The sequence below is a fragment of the Cryptomeria japonica genome, chromosome 10 (genome assembly GCF_030272615.1).
Source record: "Cryptomeria japonica chromosome 10, Sugi_1.0, whole genome shotgun sequence".
Lineage (NCBI taxonomy): Eukaryota > Viridiplantae > Streptophyta > Pinopsida > Cupressales > Cupressaceae > Cryptomeria > Cryptomeria japonica.
In genome coordinates, this window is record NC_081414.1 from 229,076,927 (window position 1) to 229,098,232 (window position 21,306).

Sequence of the window (21,306 nt, forward strand, 5' to 3'; positions counted from 1 at the left end):
CAAAAATAAAAAGGATTAAAGACCCTTTTGTGTTAAGAAAGAGAAAGTTCAAGGACAGTTTTAATCCTATCAAGATCAATAGGTTACGCCTTTCAAAACATACCCTAATAAATTACCTTGTAGGACAACAAAGATAAATTTCTTTGGGTTTAAAGAAATTCTTATTCCTAACATCTATAAAATACTTTTTGTGAGAGTATGAAATGATCTTCCTTATTCTCAAGAAAACTACCAAGTCATCAAGAAAATTAAAGATGATTTCTTTAATATGATCCTAAAACAAAATATCCATTGCTCTTTGAAATGTTGTTCCTTCCTTAGACAATCCAAATTGCATCTTTTGATATACAAATATGCCTAATTTGGTAGTAAAACCAGTTTTATATTGATCTTCTTCTTTAACCAAAATTTGGTTGTACTAGAGAATCCATCTAATATAGAGAACTTGTCTCATCCTACCACTATTTGTTGAATCTAATCCATGGAGAAGAAATGATAATGATATTTAAAGAGGTCCTATTTATATCTCAAAAATCTACACACAGTCATATGTCTTTACTTTCTTCCTAACAAGAACCAAGTTGGATACACAAGTAGAGTGCCTAATAGGGTAAACAACCATTTACTCCACAATTTTTGCAAACTTCTACTATAGATTCTATCATAGGATTGGCTAGTCTCTACTTCTACCTTACAGAAGTATAGCACCATGCAAGAGCTCAATGGTAGGTTGGATTATCTTCTTATCATAGCCTTTTAGTTCTTCATAATTCCAGGCCATGAACAATCATATTTTGTCCATTGATAAACTAGAAAGTCCTTTTCCTCTACAATACAAACATTGGACAGCTTTACAATTTTACATTAACAAATCCTATACATCTTTGTAATCACCATTTAATGGTATCATTTTTCTTTTATCTATGTATTGGTCATCACAGCTGAACAAGCTCTCAAGAGTGACCAAACCTCTTTGGTAATTTGTTGTTTTTTAATTGGAGAACCTGATCCTCATAGGACCCTTGAATCTATGGAGCTAGTTCATGAGAAAATTCACCTAATTACTGAATAAAACAGTGCATAAGAATTGTCCTAAACTAATTTTGCAGCCGCCATTCAGCAGAGCATTAAATTTAATTTGACAAAATATTATTAGTTGCAATTGCTGAGCGATTTTGAAAATGAATCAAATTCAATGGTAGTTTTCTCACTTGTGTTCATTTCCTAAGACAATTGCTGTAGGGAGTGTCCAGTCCATGTCACAAACGGAAACCTGCACATTGTGCGAATGATGCTTAGCGGCAATCAAACTAAAATTCATGGTTTTATCACTTGTCTTTGACAATGCTACACCTAAATAATATAGGAAGATGAAAGGCTCACCACCATTTACCCCTCAAACTATAAATTCAGTAAAAATATGTCAATGAGCATGAACTGACAGCACATGTTATCTCAAAAAATCTGTTGTTTGAGAAACAAAATTCTCTTCTTTTTGTGTCACCCTTTCCTCTATATGAAAACAGGTTCATATAAAACTCGAGCATGCTATACTTGTACAAATACAAGATGAAATCAACATCTAGAAATTACAAACTTGTATATGATCCATTTTTAAAAAAATCACATGCATTGATCAAGTTAATTGCTAGATTCATAGTATAATCTAGTTCTGAACATTATGAGTAAATTTAAAATAAAGCTTGAGGATGTAGTTGCATCCTTGTTATCAAAAGAAATGAGGCCAAAATCCATGGAGAATCTAACAAAAGATGCATTGTTTGTGAGAGGTATTTCATAAGAGAGAAATAAAAAGAAGTCAGAGAATAGGCAATCAAGGTCCAGAGGTAAATTCAAATCTCCAAGAAGACCTATAAAGAAATGTTGGAACTGAAGTAGAACTAGGCATTTTAAGAAGCACTGCAGATTTTAAAAGGTTGACAAAGTAAGGCACTTGATGATGACTAAAAAATGAAAACTCCACTAAAAAAGCGAGGGATGTATGGTTATGAATGGCATAGTCAAATACACACTCATGTTATGATGCATGCTTGATTGATTTGGGTGCTTTCTTTCATATGACTCCCCACAAGAGGTTGTTTTGCAAATATGGAAGCTATAATGGAGATGATATCTTCCTAGGAGGCAAATTGTCATATAAGATGTGGAAAAGTTATACTTAAGATGATGTTTAGAGAGGGCAGCACTAAAACCCTATACTTAAGATGATGTTTAGAGAGGGCAGCACTAAAACCCTCCCTAGAATTTTGCATATTACAAAGTTGGCTAGCAATCTAATATCCAGAAGTAAAATGAGTGATGCAGGTGTGCAGGTCATATTTGACAAAGACCAATACAAGATGGTCCAAGAAGAAAAAGTGTGGGCAAGAGGAGTTTGCACTGGAACACTCTCCGTGCTTGAAGCAAGTATTCTGAGTGATGGATATAAATTTATAATAGCTCTATTGATCCTATAGTTGGCAAACAAAAAAAGAGCATCCATATGTTTCTTGAAGAGAACACAATGCTTTGGCATGAGATAATGGAACATATTGGAGAGAAAGCCCTTCAAGTTTTACACACTAAAAGAATGGTTGAAGGAATTTTTTCTTGCTCCTTGGATTTTGATTTCCCTGAATGTTGGGTATACAGTAAACATGATCAAGTAAAACTCCTCACTAGTGCTACATTAGTAGATGAGATTTTGCAGTTGACACACAATGTTGTGTTTGGACTCATGCTTGTTCCATCATTAGGAAACTCTCTATTTTATGTTTATTTTGTAGATAATTTCTCCAAGAGCACGGGTATATTTCTTTGGTCCTTTCTCTAAAAAGGACGTACATTCAAAGTTGTATAATTTTCTCATCGGTGGATATTAAATGTATGAGGTGGTAGTTATAACCTGTTGAAATGTAGCTAGGTCGAATCCCTAGCCTAATTAATTTTAATGTGGCCCTTGGCCTTAAAATTAATTGTATTGATATAATTGATTAATGTTTAGGGCTGAGCCCCAATTTGGATAGCTTGTAATTGGGTTGGGCCCAAATAGATATCAATGTAACTTGTGAATGTTAAGGGCAGGCCCTATTTGGGCGCTCAACTTATGTAACTTCTAGTGGTTATGGGGCAAGACCTATTCATTGTGTAACTTGTAATTCAATAGGTCGGGACCTATTGAATATGTAACTTGTAACTTGGGGTAGGTTCTATGTAATTTGGCACCAAGGCCGACCTACGCATAAGGTTTAAAGGCATGTATATAAAGGAAGTGACTTGAGGTCACAAGACACACATTCAATGAATATCCTCTATCTTCATCAAGTAGCGAATTGCCTTCTATAATCAGCGAATTATCTTTAGTGATCAACGAATCTCATTTAAAAGACAACGGCCATATCTAAAGGATAGCGAATCAGTATTAGAAGTCAACGAACTTGATTGGAAGATCAGCGAACATAATCTAGAGGTCAGTGAGCTCCTTCCAGCTGTGAGCGAACTACTAGTCAGCGATCTGCCCTTGTGTTTTGATCTACAATCTTCAGCAAGCGAAGTAGAGTTACAGCCTAGCAAACCCTATCAGGACTGAGCAAACATCTTGCAAGGCTGAGTAAACTTCATACAATGACAGCGAACTCAAATCTGGGCTGCCAAATTGAGCTACAGGGATTTGATTCTTCAAATTGTTATATCTCAGATAAGTTGTGCTTGTGCCCTAGAAGGCTATATTGTAAATCTGCTCTATGGTTAATATAATACAATCTGAGATAGTTGTTGCTGGGTTTTTCACCTCCAAGAGGGAGGTTTTCCCAAGGTACACGTGTGTTATGCGTATGATTTACTTTGCATTCTGATTTTCTATTCTATATTGCTAATCTGATTGCTAAAACTAACATGGTATCAGAGCGGGTTCCTTCTATAAAGCCTAACAGCTTGAAGGTAGATCCTGTATTCTTTTTTGCAGAATAGGGCTAAAGAAGTTTAGCGTGAATGATTGGGAATCGATTGTATCAGATAGTTCTACAACAACATAATAACTTGAAGATTGAGGGTATCGATGGGGCTGTAACAAGAGTACGAAGGCTTCAAATAAAATCTTAGAATACAGGTGTCCTTATTCCTCTACTCTCTTTTGTTAAGAAGGGCTCACTTAGTTTGAGGATTTGTATCTATTTGCTTTGTTGTTATTGGTATTAGTTCTCTTAGCTGTAACCCTAGTTTGGGGTCTTAACTAGAACATAGGGTTTTCTTGTTTGTTAACTATCTCATCAAAGACATGTTGGTTTTGTGCATTTGTTTTCTTCTAGCTTCAAACCCTAGTATTCCTTGTATTTTATTAAGGGTTTGTATAATTGTCATCCTAGGGTTTGTGACTGTCACCCTAGTTCGAGCTTTGTCCTAGTGTTAAGAATTTGTTCCAACCCTAGTTCAAGTTATGGAAGTTGGTATTCGGTTATTCTCTATTCTAAGTATGCATACCTCAACATTATTCTTAACCCAAATCCATGATTTTCTATGAGGAATATGCAATGATCCAAATATCAATGATGTTATTGATCTGAATATTGATGATGCTTTGATGCGGTGATCTGAATATATCATAAAGTTGGGAACATATAATATATAGTGGTCTATTCTTCTTCATTCATTGTGGCTCATATGCTTGGTATTTAATTTGTATGGGGAACACTCCCTATTACATTTTGAAGTAAACGTTTATTAAATAGTAATGCTTGATTAGTTTCTGCTTTCTTTTCATTAAAGCAAAATATGCTTGAGACTTTGTTCAATTTCTTGATGCTAAAACCCAAGAACAATGCAAAATAAAAGTATCTAACCTATTGAATAGACATTATTCAGTTAGAATGATGCGGGCACTCCCACCATGGAGATTTTGTGGCCTTAGTTCTTTTTGGTATTTATCGATCATATGTTTGTGCTCAACTATACAATGTGTCTCTTTAATTGAGTGGTTGGTGCTTACATAATTATCCTGTATTCCTTCTGATTAGTTTTACGCATTGGCTGGAAAGACAACTTAGCTTATGTACACTATTTTTTCTGAAGACATACACTTGTTTTAGTTCTTCTGATCAGTCATTATTTTTTGCAATTCAATAATACAATAATATGATCAGATGTGATCAACATATGACATTTTTCAGTTCTTTGCACAGGCGCGATTATCTTACTGTTATTTGTTCAACAATTTACAGAATGTTGTGTAGTTTTATACTATGATTGAAGGTATTCGAATTGATCATATTATATCACAACGACCTCATTTGGGAAGAGCGATTGATGACTAGAGAGCCACCGAATTTGAATTAAGGCAATTCACAGGGTTGAAGGGTGAAGTTCCAAGCGACCCTTGCGTGTAACTCCAATATGTCGTCGTTGAGCTGAAGGTAGATGATATGTAATGGCAAGGACCGAAGGCCATGCAGCCATTGGAGATCCATGGGCTTGAAAGTAGAACAACTTAAGAATGTTGGTGGATTGTGTGGGAGTCTAGCCAATTAAGAGATAAGTTCTCTTATACTTAAATCATGTTCATGAATTTTCATGTTATCATTAATTCATTCTATTGGGATGTTGAATCATGTTTGATTGATGTTTCTCTTCAAGATAGTCTTGAACTATTATGCTTCAAGCTTCAGAGGGAGCTTGGGAATAGACATGAGAGCCTATACAAGCTTTTAGCTCATTCCTTCACTTGAGAAGATGGTTGAAGGTATGCCATGTTCATAATGATTGTGCTATGGGTCCTTTTCGTAGAAAGTGAAAGTAAGGGAGAAGAAAAATTAGCATTTCTCATTTTGACTTATGAAAACTCATGATGGTTGCTTTCCTTAGTGGATTCTTAATATCTGGTTGTCATAGCTTTATATTAAGGATTAAGAGAGAGTTTTATGTTCCCTACAATCCTCAGTAAAATGCTTTGATTGACAATATTCTATAAGCTTAGGATTTTGTAAGCATGACGCTGATCCTATCGGTTTAATGTTGAAATGCTAATTCTGATTTACATACGATCTCTAACTAGAAAGAGTTAGTTTCAGAATTTGGAATAAAACTAGGCCTAATGCATTACACTCTAGAGTTAGAAGTATGCCAAGGATCCAATGAATTGATATCTTGAATAATGGATTGCAGTGTTTCTATAGCTAACTCTGATTTTGCAGATCCATCAGAGTACAGACAGCTGATTGGATCCTTGATGTATCTAGTTAACACTAGACTGGATATTGTTATGCAGTGAGTGCCCTCAGCCAATTCATGAACAAACCGAAGCATGTTCATCTTGTTGCAGCCAAGCATATTCTGAGATATTTGCGAGGCATAGTTGGCTACGGGTTGAAGTATCCAATCAACACTGTCATCACCTTGGAAGGCTACTATGATTCTGATTGGGCAGGAAGTGAAACCGATAGGAAGAGCACTTCAAGAATTTGTTTCAGTTTGGGTTCTGTTGTTATCTCCTGGGCCAGCAGGAAACAATCCTCAGTTGCATTAAGTACTGCAGAAGCTGAGTACATTGCGTCAAGTGTGGAGTCAAGAGAAGCAATGTGGCTTCGCAAGCTTCTTGCTAGGTTGTTCGGACAACCTTGGGAACCCATTGTCATTCATTGTGACAATCCAAATTGTATTAATATGTCTGTTAATCCCGTGTTTCATGACAGGTCAAAACATGTGGAAACTCATTATCACTATTCGTGATATGGTACAGAGAGGTGCCATTCAATTGAAATATGTCGGCATTGATGAGCAGATTGTAGATGTTCTCACCAAGCCTCTAGCTCGTGTGAAGTTTGAATACTTCAGAGAGAGACTTGGAGTTGTTGAGAACACAACTTTGGCTGAGAGGGAGTCTCAGTCCCAGTGATGCACTAAGTTGCATCTTCCACCCTCTGCGGGCAATGCAAGGTGACATTGGATCCTTCTCAACGAGAAGTTGAGGTGAAAGACCTCTTCCACCCTCTGCGGGCAATGCAAGGTGGATCCATCCTCTGTGGGTATGCATGATGGGTATCATGGAAGGAGTCCATGATGTGTATTGAATTCATCCTCTGTGAGCATGCATGGTGAATATCATGGAAGGAATCCATGATGTATCTTGGAACTATCCTCTATGGGAATGCATGATGGATATCATGGAAAGAGTCCATGAAGCATGGCCATGTTGTAACTTGATTATTCAAGGGATCCTCCCTAGCTAAGAGGGAGTGTTGAAATGTAGCTAGGTCGAATCCCTAGCATAATTAATTTTTATGTGGCCCTTGGCCTTAAAATTAATTGTATTGATATAATTGATTAATGTTTAGGGCTGAGCCCCAATTTGGATAGCTTGTAATTGGGTTGGGCCCAAATAGATATCAATGTAACTTGTGAATGTTAAGGGTAGGCCCTATTTGGGCGCTCAACTTATGTAACTTATAATGGTTATGGGGCAAGACCTATTCATTGTGTAACTTGTAATTCAATAGGTCGGGACCTATTGAATATGTAACTTGTAACTTGGGGTAGGTTCTATGTAATTTGGCACCAAGGCCGACCTAGGCATAAGGGTTAAAGGCATGTATATAAAGGAAGTGACTTGAGGTCACAAGACACACATTTAGCGAATATCCTCTATCTTCATCAAGTAGTGAATTGCCTTCTGTAATCAGCGAATTATCTTCAGTGATCAGCGAATCTCATTTAGAAGACAGCGACCATATCTAAAGGATAGCAAATCGTATTAGAAGTCAGCGAACATAATCTAGAGGTCAACGAACTCCTTCCAGCTGTGAGCGAACTACTAGTCAGCAATCTGCCCTTGTGTTCTGATCTGCAATCTTCAGCAAGCGAAGTAGAGTTACAGCCTAGCGAACCCTATCAAGACTGAGCGACCATCTTGCAAGGCTGAGTAAACTTCATACAAAGACAGTGAACTCAAATCTGGGCTGCCAAATTGAGCTACAGGGATTTGATTCTTCAAATTGTTATATCTCAGATAAGTTGTGCTTGGCCCTAGAAGGCTATATTGTAAATCTGCTCTATGGTTAATATAATACAATCTGAGATAGTTGTTGCTGGGTTTTTCACCTCCAAGAGGGAGGTTTTCCCAGGGTACATGTGTGTTATGCGTATGATTTACTTTGCATTCTGATTTTCTATTCTATACTGCTAATCTGATTGCTAAAACTAACATAACCAACTCCACTTAAGGTTTTATTGTTTAATTTTGGTCGTTGATTTGAAATCAATCCGGGCCCTTCATTTTGTAACTCAAAGTCTATATAAGGCTTGGCCTTTTCATTTGTAAAAATTAATAGTCATAATAGTTCTTTAGCAAGTAGAAGTAGTAGGAGGAGATTAGAAATTGTTGCCAAGACAATGTCGAAATCAATATATAATTTTCATTGAATATATGGTGAATCTTTATATGGGTTTCTACATTTTGCATGGTTTCTACTTCTCAAGTTTTAGTTGAAGTTCATTGATTTTGATGGAGAAATGTGAAGATATGCGATGAATTCCTTCGTTCATACGATTTGTAGTTTGTTGATTGCAAATTGCAGTGCATGGTTAGTCTGAACTTCATTTTTGCAATAGTTCGATTGTGGATATTCATTTGGATTGTGCCAACATTGGGTATTTAGATGGATGTTTACAATATGAAAATCTTTCACTAACTTTGGAGATCGCATCAGTTTTGTGTAGTTGTTATCAAGGCAAAACTAAGCTTGATTTAAGGAATTTGTCTATCAAAGCACTACCCATTATAATCATTGTTCATAGGTCTTAGATTAGATTCCCAAACCCTTATCCTTTTGATCTTTGTTTGGTAGAAGAAAGCATCAATAAGAAAGCATCAATAAATTGCTATATTGGATGTTCAAGTTCTAGTTGCATTGTAGAAGTGAAAAGCAGAAGTCCCTTTGTGAGAATAGAAAAATCACATCATTTTACTGAGTCTATCCATTAACAAGACCTGAAAATAGGAACCTTGGGGTTACTTTATTTGATAACATTGTTTAGCATTTGAGGTTTCCTTATTCAAGAGAGGATATAATACTTGGTATTTTATTCTGTGTTAGAGAGTGTCACAAAACACACACCAATAGGTATATTCGCTAAAGTCGGGCAGGTAGTACAATAGAGAGGAAGAGCACCTTGAGGTATTGCTTTAGCTTGGGTTCAGCAATGATATTCTGGTTCAGCAGGAAGTAGACTCTTATGGCACTTAGCTCAGTAGAGGTAAAATACATGGCAGCCACATTGCCAATTGTGAGGCCATCTAACTTCACAAGTTACTTGCAAGATTGTTTGATCAAGATTGGATCTTAAGGTCATCTACTATGATAATCAGAGTTAATCAGAGTTGTGTCAAACTCTCAAAGAATCTAGTGTTTCATGACAGGTCTAAGCACATAAAGACTAAATATCATTTCATTTGATACAAGATTCAGAAGGGAGAACTTAAGCTCCAATATATTTCCATAGATCAGCAGACAGCTGATATTCTGACCAAGCCCTTAGCAAAAGGGAAATTTAAAGTTTTTGGACACAAACTTGGATTCGTACAGAATTCCCTCTTTACTAAGAGGGAGTGCTAAGTTTTTCAACTCGAAAAAGAACTTCCATACAAATTCAATGTGTATGTGTTGGAAGTAGTTCAAGTTATTGTATTTTGCATTTCACTTTTAGTAAAATGTGAGAGTTTTTTATTTAGCTAATTAATTCTAAAATAGTGTACATATATATTACTGACTTAGACTCATCTCTTGCAAAAGATAAGTAGCTTTTTGAAGATTAAATTTTTCAGCTAAATAGCATATAGGGAGGCAAGATGGGAGAAAGATATACAGTGATAAAATACCATGCAGCTGTCTGGTAAACAGTTTGTAGAGGTATCCTTGTCAGTTTTCTGTCATGCCCCCTGTAGCGAATACACATCTGCAATAACCTGAATGAAATTAACAAAAGGGATAGAAGGACATCTCATGCATTTGGTTCAGTGATTGGTTAGGTAACATTACTGTGTTAAGGATAGAGCAAAGGGTAGTCACCATGTGTTAAGGAAGAAAGCAGCAAGTGCGATCCATTAAGATAATGGATTAAACACCAAACAGTTTGTTAAGACAATAAACTAGTTAAGAGCAGCAATTAAGTCTAAGAAGAGATGCCACCTTTCAGGGGAAAGGTTCACCGCCAAATAATACATCCTTTCAGCGATGGGAGGAAGATATAAGAAGGAAGTATGGGGTGATAGAGGAGAGAATCGTTGATCATCAAAAACACACATCTGCAGAAACAGCAATAGTCGATATCAACAAATTTAAATCAGTCCAGCAGAACGAACCCTTCAAGCAGGTCAAATCCATTAAGTACATCACACAGCAAAGGCATTTCCCATAAGCTAGGGAGCACAATCACAAGGGAAACCAGTCCAATACATCATAGCAGATCTCTAAGTATTTCAGATTATTAATATCAGATATATATTCAGTAGTATACTTGATATTTCTGCCAATCATTGTCTTATATATGTATACATGTTTATGCATAATAAAGAATGTTTAAGTATATATCCTTATGATAGAATATGAGATGTGCATGATTGACTGACACCCACCTTGTAGGAAGGGCTTGGGGTGTAAGCAAAAGGGGTATACGAGGCTAAGTAAGTAGACCGTTCTAAAGTTGACCGTAATGGCTCTTGGGACTAGAGGGCACTTACATAGAGAGCCAAGTAACCCACTTACAATCCCCACCCAGATTCCACAAGATGGCAAGTGTCTTTAGGGAGATGAGACATTGATGGGGAAAGCAGATACAAGCCGCCAAGCAAGAGGGCTGTGGTGGACATCCACACTTGGGCTTGGTTTAGAAATGGCTTTGGGCGGATTCATCATGTCCCTTCTGCCAAACCCTAATATGCTTACATTATTGATAATCTATGAATATGATGTAGTTGCCTAATTGTAATGATTAAACATATATATATATATGTATATTTGCATATGTTGTTCATGTTTTGATTGCAGAATTTAAATCTAGGATTACATCATTAAAGAGATATTTATGTGGTAAGATGTAACCCTAACCCTAAATTATTACAATTGTAGTTTTAGGGCAAATTCTAGGGCAAATTGGGAAGGGGACATTACAATTGGTATCGGAGCATCTTTTCTGCCATTCTGTGAAAGGTAGTTAATGCAAACTAGCCAAAGGGCTCAAAGGGATTTAGAAAAAGAAAGAAGAAAGCTTGTGTCCGCCAACCATCCTACACCAAGCAACACCATGGGTGAACAAATGAGCAATGAGTTGAGGGCCTTCGTGAAACAAACTGCTCAAGCTCTCGTGGAACAAACCACTCAAGCCCTCATGGAACAAAATGAGAGGAATGAAAGAACAACCCAATTTCTCCTTCAAGCCATTGAAAATATGAGCAGCAATGATTCTCGACCCAACCAAACCAATGGAAGGGAAACTAACCTTAAATTGTTACAATTGTGATTTTAGGGCAAATTGTAAAGAAGACATTACATTTTCAAAGGAATGAAAAGCTGGTTTGAAGGTGTAATTATTTGTATAATTTTTTTTATGCTTTCATTGTTTGAACTTTGAAGTTTCAATTGTTGTATGACAACAGCAATGTTAAAAGAATTGTTCAGATTATAGAACTTTAAGACTTCAGTCCTCTTGGTTTGAAACTCTTTATGCATACAACAAAAAAAGATAAGGGGAGTAAAGGCTAGAGAACAAGCAACAGAACACTTGACAATTAAGGTAAAATCTAGTACATGAATAAGTGAATCAACATTGTCTTAGTGGAGAAGACACATCAGCAGGACGAGTGAAAGGTCAATCATAACCAAGTGCCAAGAAAAACAAGTTAATATGGTTGCTATTTTGTCTTAACATGAGGTGCAGCTCACGTCTTTGTAGGTTTGCGAGGGGAAGTGCTCATTGAGAAATGCGCTGGCAAGAAGATGCAAATGTATTGTTACATTTGAAGTTGCCAAGTTAACCCATGGTTTTCAGATGTAACTCTATGTTCTTTTCAGAAATTATAAATAAGCATGTGAAACAGAGAGGAATGAACACCCTAATCTCTAAGATCTATCCAGTCAAAACCTTTAAGATTATGACATGTAAGAACTAAGAAACCAAAAAGTATTTAAGAAAAAAACAAACGAATTGGTTCAGGAAATCAGCACAAATTAGAAGAAAACAAAAGAGTGAAAAAGTGGAGTAGGAATCTTATTTGATTATGTTCCATGCTTTATCCTGCTTTGTAGTGTCTTGTGCCATATGTATTCATCACTGAACAAAAAGGCACATATAGAAAGCCAAACCCCAAATTGCATTTACAATAAATTAAAAAATTTAAGGTTTTACTTACTGTATCACTTCCAATGTATGCAACTGCAATCCGGTAACCCCTCAACCACAGTACTTCAAAGCATTCTCGTGTAGTCTCCCATTGTTCAATGTCTAACCACTTTTCAGATCCCATGCTCACCTTCCTATTTTGTCTGTATCTGTTACAATATGAATTTATAAGCAGTAAACTCCAAAAAAATTTCAACTCAGTCGACATAAAATTGTAAATATTCCGACTATAAAAATGTTTTAGACACCAATTTGCTTTCAGATTTACTTGAAATTGATAGTACAAAATTGTTTATATCATCCATTCAATGCTTAAGCCACATTAGAGTTTTCCGATAAAAAGATGCATGCCTCATTATTGACACTGGCAGTGGCAGCAATTTAAAAGGCATTCTGTTTCATTTCTCATGTGAACATATTGCCTGCTAGATCTCCAAATTTATCCTTGGGTGTATCCAATCCAATAAGGAATGAGCTACTCTTAGAAAATTTAACACAGAAAGAAAGCTTCTTTGAAGGTAAAAATAAGATACAGTTAATTCATATCTTAGGTCCATTCCAATAATTTGTATCTACATCTAACTATAATCTATCTTAATATTGCCCAGAGACTCTGACCCAGTTGTAAAGGCTGATCACTATTTAAATTATGTCATGGGTTCAAATCTCACTTCAGGAACCACTGCATATCACTTATAGGAAATCATATTTAAACAGGCCAAAAAATGCATGAGAAAAATAACAGACCCAGGGATCACGACCCAGTTTGTATCCTAAGGTTAAGGGATCTGCTGTAAGCCTCCACTGATCAATTAAAAAACAAAACCTATGTTAATGTTACGATGCAATTTTTTAGTGTGTAATAATCAGCAAATCTGTTTTGAGCAAATTTGAAAGAAATCATGAAATTTGGAAAATTGCACATTTTATCCATATTCAAATAATCAGCGCATCATTTTACAAACCTTAAGCAGTTTTGCACAGTTTATATTATGGCCCAGTTAGGACAAGCAAAGATAATAGTTGTAATATTTGAAGTTTTTATTAAATTGATATTGTGTAAGGACCACCATAATATCAAATTAACAAAATTCACAAATTACACATTAACAAGCATCCATTAATTACACGTGTTCAAATACACAAGATAGAGACATGAAATTATATTACAACATAGAGATACAGTACATAAGTCAACAACAAGCCTAAAGACAAGGAAGCATATACCTTTACAATATACCACAGGGTCGAATACAAATGAATACATAAAGAATAATTACGAAGACCACCCTGATAGGAACTCTCGACATCTGTTTGCCTCGAGCACACTACTAGTGAGAACATTGTAGGAGTGCATTTTCCACCCTACCACGAAGTAGTTACACTTCCCCGGAATCTTTCCTGACACGAAAGATACCCAACCCATCACGAGGAGGACTAGCAATGTTATACTAGCAAGAGTAATGGAATTTGTGCAACACGATATATCCACATTCTAACACTAATGTAACGATATCATGATACACAAGATGCATATAACATATATATGAAGATAGAAGCAACAACCTTTTCTTTTCTATCTAAAGTCATTATGAGATCTCAATTCCATCTCAATCACATTTATTCCAAAAAGGCAAACACAACAATGTATTTTTTTCATGAAGTCAATGAATAATTCAGTTACTCATTGCATTATGAATCGTTATGCAACCATAATATATAAATGTCAAATGATAACAGATGTATCGCTTTGATAAAGTATCATAAGCACAATTCTTCCATAACTATCACACCTCTCCTCATAAATATAGGTACAACTCAATCACTAATATACAAAATCTAGATACTAATATTGACCATGTCATGAGGTAATAAATAGTATTTGCAAGTGGAGCAAACAAGCAGACACATAATCAGATACATTGAGAACTAAGTCATGTTCCTTACAAACTGATGATGTTTATGTGTTTATTAACAATAATAAAGGAATCTAAGGTCAATCCTTTCCTTATCCAAGATTCCTCAAGCGATGACATATTCATGAGTAACAAAAGGTAAGAGGATTAGTGTCCTTGATTATGATCTAAGAAAGTATAATGCCCCGTAGTAACTTACAAGGATGACAAGAATACGAAAGATCTCTAGATTATGACCATGAAAATATATCTTATAGGTTGCTATTGAACTAAACTAATTTATTCATTTATAGGAATCAAAACCTTCATACCTATTCTTCATGAGAAACACAAGATGATTCCGTTTGTAATAAATCTCTCAACATGGAACAATACCTCTCAATAATGTAATTAAGACCTCAACATCTAACATTAAAACCCTATTTCCTTGACATGATGAATGGTTCCATAATGTCAATGTTACATAAGTCTACAATACCTTCATGCATTTCATATTTCCCCCTATCATCATATTATTGATACGTCTAATTACCAATCAAAGTAGTTAAAGATTAATACTTTCTATTACAAAATATAGATTCATTACATTCTTAATAGCCAAGACTTCTTTCTCATTTAAAGAATAAAGAGATTATTGTCACTTCCTACAATATAAAGAAATACTTATTTAGTATATATTTATATAAAGAGGCACTTCAAGTGACAAATCTATACCATCCACTACTTTATTTTCTCTTTAATCACTAACTTGCAATTGATTTAAGATAGTGCAATGTTCCCTATAAGCTTGGATCGGCTAGTGTAGTCGGCATAAAATGCCTATTGCTATGTTTGATAATATTTGTTATCTGCCAATGTATTAATTGTTCGTATTAAGTGGGTTGTCACTCTCAGGTAGTTAATATGTCAATTGGTTCACGGTTGTGTTCCTCTTGGCAACCATCGAGCCCTTTAAACATGTTGTGTACCACCAAGGAAAGTAGTATGGAATAGTCAGATCTATCGTAATCCTTGGCTGACCATCTCTGGTCTTCTCCTTTGTAATAATTTCAAGTGTGAATAAAGATATATTTTGCTGCTGTATTTGGTATACGTTGTCATGTATATTATTATTTCCTGTATTTGATTTATCAGATATAGAAGTAAACATTTGGCACCGTTGCCTTAAAAGAAATTGGGTCAGCCTTGAGTGATTCATGCCCTTAGACCCCAATAAAGGTGAGAAGAGGCCACAAGATGGTCAAGACCAATCGATTAGGTGATCCGTCAACCCTTGGCCGGAGGGAGCACAGGTATGAGTCAAAGCCTGGAAGTACCCGAAGTGTTGGGACGTTGGAGGTGGACGTGTAGAGAATGCATGTGTGGCTAAGAGTTCAAGGAAAGCACCGAAAGGTAGCAGTTAGAACAATCCACCCAAATCCGACACACTTGGAAGTACCCGAAGTGTTGAGGCCGTTGGAGGTGGAAGTGTAGAGGACGCCTGCATAGCCGAGAGTGCAAGGAAAGCATCGGAACGTAGTGGTCGAAACAGTCCACCCAAGTCCGAAGCACAAGGGAGTAAGTAGATGAGAAACCAATTTGCATGGTATCAGGAACTTGCCCCTTGCCGAAGGTGACCAAGGTGTAGAAGATGCAGAAGGTGGAAGCATAGAGAGAGCACATATGGCCAAGAGTGCAAGAGAGGCACAAGAACGCGGGCGAGAGCGAGACGGTCCAATCTAGTCGAATACACATGGTACCTTCTGAGTGAAAACAATGATGAAAACCCAAGAGAAGCAAAAACTCCCTAAATTTACTGGGGACGGATCGAAGGATCCTGTATGCCATTGCAAGACCTGTATAACAATATGGGAGGCGAATGGTCAGGATGACCAAGATTATTAGTTGAAGGCATTTCTAGCTACCCTGCAACGAATTGCCATCGACTAGTATATAGACCTTGACGCTAAGCACAAGACGAGATGGAGTGATTTGAAGAAAGCATTTCAAGACGAATTCAAACTGCTCTATGATGACAATGAGATTGTTGCAGAGATTTACAACACCCGACAAGGAAAGAACGAGAATGTATAGCATACAATTGTAGGCTCAAGGAATTGGTGAAGAAGATGGAGAACCAGCCAGTCGACCGGTTGAAGAAGAGGTGGTTCACTGAGGGATTGATCCCCTCGATGTGCAAGAAGATGAAAGTAGTGCCTTCGTCCTTGTACGCCAATGCTTACAATCGGGCAATGGACATCGAGAGTGAAAACAAAACATCCTCCCGAGGGAAGAGGAAGACTGTTGATGACGAGAGCACCAAAGGTAGCAATGATGAGGAATCCAAAACCGTACAGGCCCTTTGACGTGATATGTTGAGAATGATGAAAGAATTGAAGGTAGAGAAAGGGACCAATAAAGAATGTAATGAAACTATGGTGTATTGAGTGCAAAATTGAGGGGCACACGAAAGGTAATTGTCCTAGAAATATGTTTTGTGAGATTTGCCAGGTGTTGGGTCATTCAATAAAGGAGTGTGCATATAATTTTAAGACTAGAAGTACACAAGTACTCTTCACATAAGGAGGGTCTATCCCATCAAAACCATAGAATGTATCGCCAGGTGGTTATGGAAATCAACAAGGGCGAAATCAAATATAGTACGACCCTAGAGGACGTCCTATCATACAGTGTTTGACAATGTAGTGAATGAGGACACTTTGCAAGAGACTGCCAGAATAAGAAAGCCAACATACAATTATTGTGCAAATGGTGTGGACCAGGGAATCATGAAGACACCAATTGCCTAAAGCAAAAGGGTATTAATATGCTGGATGTGGCGGAACAAGATGAGGCAATTCTAGTAATCACAAGAGCATAGACGAAGAAGGCAATGTATTCAGACTCTTGTATGGAGAAGGAACATCTCCAAGAAGCTAGAACTAAAGTAGAACAAGTGTTGCTGAAGGAACATGTAACCTCCAATGGAACTGCAAGTATGTCATTGTGGGAGTTCGAGAAGAACATAGTTTGGTAGGTGCTACAGACAACCATACCAATCAAGGTGGTAGACCCTCTTCAAACTATGCCACAACTAAAAGTGGCAATTAACAACATGGTCAATGACAACACAGTTAGCCAAAAACAATGCAAACCACAAGAGGAATTGACAAGGAAACCACCACATGAAGGGAATGAGGTCAGTGATCCAATGTTGCTGATGGTGAGAATTAGGAGGAAGTTGGCGATCGTCGAGATGGAAATAATGGGGAAGAAGTTGACAGACACCATCGTCGATGGAGGTTCGGAGGTAAACGTAGTGCTAGAAGACACTTGGAAATGTCTGGGGAAGCCAACGCTTTGGCCGCCGACCTTCCACTTGGTAGGTGCCGACCAACATGACATCAAGCCGTTGGGAACATTGATGGCACAAAAAGTAATGATTAGGACACAACAATTTTTCTTGGACTTTGTAGTCATCTCGTTGTAGAAGAAGGCGTATGATGCACTCCATAGGAGGGGATGGTTGATTACTGCCAAGGCAAATCATAATTGGAAGCGGAACACACTCTCGATAGAGAGTGATGGGAGGAAGCACGTCATCAATTTGAGGAACCAGGGGGTGAGTGAAGAACTAGCGTCCTCCGACTCAAAGTCCAAGTGTGGAGAGTTAGGTATGGACGAAGGGAGGAAAGGCACAAAACCCAACAATGAAGGAGTGCTCGAACTGGAATATTGTTATGAAGATGAGATGAGTTCCCTGACTGGACTATTCCACTGAGAAATGGAAGACTACAAGGTATTTCACCATGTAATTTTCTTGAAGCTACAACTCTCGGTGAAGAGCAACCAATGAAAGCATGTAAAGTTATGAATGATACAATTGGTAGTATGGAGAGTGAAAGTGGAAGAAAAAAGCCCACAAAAGAAGAACAAAGGCCGTATGAACAAGGGAGCCTTCATGAAAGGAAATCATACTTGTATAGAGTTAGATTGTACACAAGTGTACTGTTAAAAAACATGAAATAGAGAGAAAAAATTAAACAAAAGGAACCATATAGGCAAAGACAAGAACACCATGTAGGAAGTCTGTACACCATATAGAGAGCATGAAGATTGGCCATGAGGCTATTTCCATACACCGTACGAAAGGCAAGAATGGGTCGTGCAAGGAGCAATTCAATTACCATACAGGCACAACAGCCAGACAAAATCATAGGCAATTGGAGAGTGCTTCATTTGTACGGAATTGTAGATAGATGAAGAAGTATTCATCCATATGCCATAAGGGAAGAGAAGTTTGTACGAGTTCAACTGTACGAGGAATTTTCACGACATCTAAAAAAGCCCGTATGGTGGCAAGAAGAAACAAAATCCGTAAGAGGGGTCCATATGACGATTGAAGAGGCATGTATGGTGTTCAAAGGAGATAGATCCGTATGAGGTGAAGGAAAATTTGTACGAGGTGAAGTCGTATGCCACATGCATCAAGTTGAACATGTTGTACAAGGAAGCACAGGTGTTGTACGTGGAGGAGAAATAGGTACCACACAAGGAGAAGGTTATGCCATACAAGAAAGCACGGGTGACATACATGGAGAAGAAATAGGTGCCACACAGGGAGAAGGTGTCGTACGTCTTGCACGTGCTAGGAGGTATGTTGCACGAACAAAAGGGAGGAAGACCGTACGCCTTCGTGAAGAAGTCGTACATTGAACTCAAGTTGTACATAGAGGTTAGGTCGTGCATAGAGGAAGTCATACCGCACAAAGGAAGAATCGGTACGCCGTACGGGGTTGCAATAAAAGAGTTGTACGTGAACACCACCAACTTGTACATGAACAACATAGTTGTATGGACACGGGCATGAGTGAAAGGTGGTCCGTACGTTGAAGGGATCAAGTCGTACAAAACTGTATGTGAGGAGCATCAAACTGTGCGAAGAGTGCATCGAGATTTGGCCATACGTAAGGACAAGCCTAGGTCGTACGGGTCAGCCATTGAACCATACAGGCGCATAGGTGTGTAGGTCGTATATAATTTGTATCAAACCGTGCGTGATGCATTGAGGCCATACTTGAGGTGAGGGGAGTCGTATGTGGTTAGAAACATGTGGTAGGAGCGAAATCTCTATTTTATGGCTTCATCAACATTGTTTTTGACGTCTTAAAAATCACAAAAATCATGTGCACCATGGAGTTCTATGTGGTTTTGAAGGTCTTAATTTGGCCTTGGCGCTACCCCTTGACTCGGCTGGTGGTGCTAACCCTAGACCCCCATTTGATAGCAATTACACTATAAGTTTGGGCCATCCAATCCTAGTCATTATTTGTCATTAGTCTTTCTGAATATTACTTGATGTTTAATTGTCGTCTGGAAGACGACTTTTTCTTTTGGGGGGAATGATGTAGTCGGCATAAAATGCCTATTGCTATGTTTGATAATATTTGTTATCTGCCAATGTATTAATTGTTTGTATTAAGTGGGTTGTCACTCTTGGGTAGTTAATATGTCAGTTGACGATTGTGTTCCTTTCAACAACCGTCAAGTCCTTTAAATATGTTGTGTATCGCCAAGGAAGGTAGTATGGAATAGTCGGATCTATTGTAATCCTTGGCTGACCATCTTTGGTCTTCTCCTCTGTAATAATTTCATGCGCGAATAAAGATATATTTTACTACTGTGTCTGGTATGCGTTGTCATGTATATTATTAGTTCTTGTATTTGATTTATCAAATATAGCAACAAATAGCTAGCATGGAGTATGAGCCCACTATGATTTCACTACCAAGAAGGTAAGGAAACTATAAAAAGCATGCATGGTCAAAACTAAGAGTAGATAGCGCCTAAGTCTTTGCATGTAGTTTGGCATTATGGAGAATTATTTGGTCTTCACTAAATATATGCTTAAAACAAATTAAGTAGTGACTTTTATGCAAATGTGAAAGTATAACTAAGGGTAGCAAATTGACAAAAGAAACAATGATTTAGATCAATAACCACGAAATATGCTTAAAAGAGATGCACAATAAAAAGATCTACATAATAGAAAATTGGTCTCAAGCTTGCATTAGAAGCAAGATATACTCAAAATGGATATATTGAAAAGGCTTTGGAAACGTTCAAGCAAATGCAATTAGTAGGCGTAGAGCCAAATTCCACAACCCTTGCCATCATCCTTCTTGCCTGTGTTATAATAGGAGCTTTGGATCAAGGTATTGACATTCGTCAAACCAAAGTAACGGAACTCGGACTCGGCAAGGCTGATTCGACTTCGGACTCGGACTCGGGAGTCCGAGTTCCGTCTCAGACTCGGCAAAGTGAAAAACTCAAGAAATTTAGATATTTTTAAAGATTTAAAACTTGTTTCATGCACCCTTTATTGAATACACCTTAAAGACACAATAACATCATCAAATAGAAGCTAATTTGATTACATACACAAGTATACATCAATCACATAAGCATAAACGCAAATTGTAGTTGAAGGAAATAACAAACAAAGATATGAAAATATAGTCAAATGTATACAATATTACAAAACTCATGGAATAAAAAATCCATGTCATCATATGATCAAATGAGGTGCAAACTCTTCCTTTCCAACTCTTGATGCACCAATGAAAGTATATATTGTTATGTGGAATTGGAGCCTAATCAGACTCGGAGGTTAAAATTTCCCTACTTTTATCGGCGCAATTTCCCCCCTAATTTTACGATGGGGGTTTGGGGGCAGCGCCCCCAAGTTGGGGTCAAGGGGCAACACCCCTTGTGGGGTCCAAGGGCAACGCCTCGTGAGGCCAAAAGACATCTATTATTTTATACAGGCGTCGAGTGTTATTTTTCTATTGTTTCTCCTCACAACTCACCTTTCTCCTCCTATTTTGCCAAATGAATGAAATGAAGTTCACTTTTAGGCTCAAAGCATAATATAAACCAAAAAAAATCAATTCAAAACATATTAGAAGTTGTGTTTTTTTTAACTTAAAGTTACATGCTGTCGGCCGAGTTTGGGAGTCAGGACTCG

At 37.3% G+C, this 21,306-nt stretch overlaps 1 protein-coding gene across 3 annotated transcripts in view; it reads right to left on the reverse strand.

Moving 5' to 3' along the window:
- LOC131077803 (uncharacterized) overlaps positions 1-21,306 on the reverse strand; it is a 110,264-nt gene that overhangs the window by 24,855 nt on the left and 64,103 nt on the right. For all 3 annotated transcript variants that reach the window (XM_058015359.2, XM_058015360.2, XM_058015361.2), the window contains exons 3-4: positions 12,395-12,533; positions 1,212-1,273 (exon numbers count right to left, since the gene is read on the reverse strand). In XM_058015359.2, the coding sequence (XP_057871342.2) occupies positions 1,212-1,273; positions 12,395-12,533 (201 nt within the window). The remainder of the gene's footprint in view (positions 1-1,211; positions 1,274-12,394; positions 12,534-21,306) is intronic.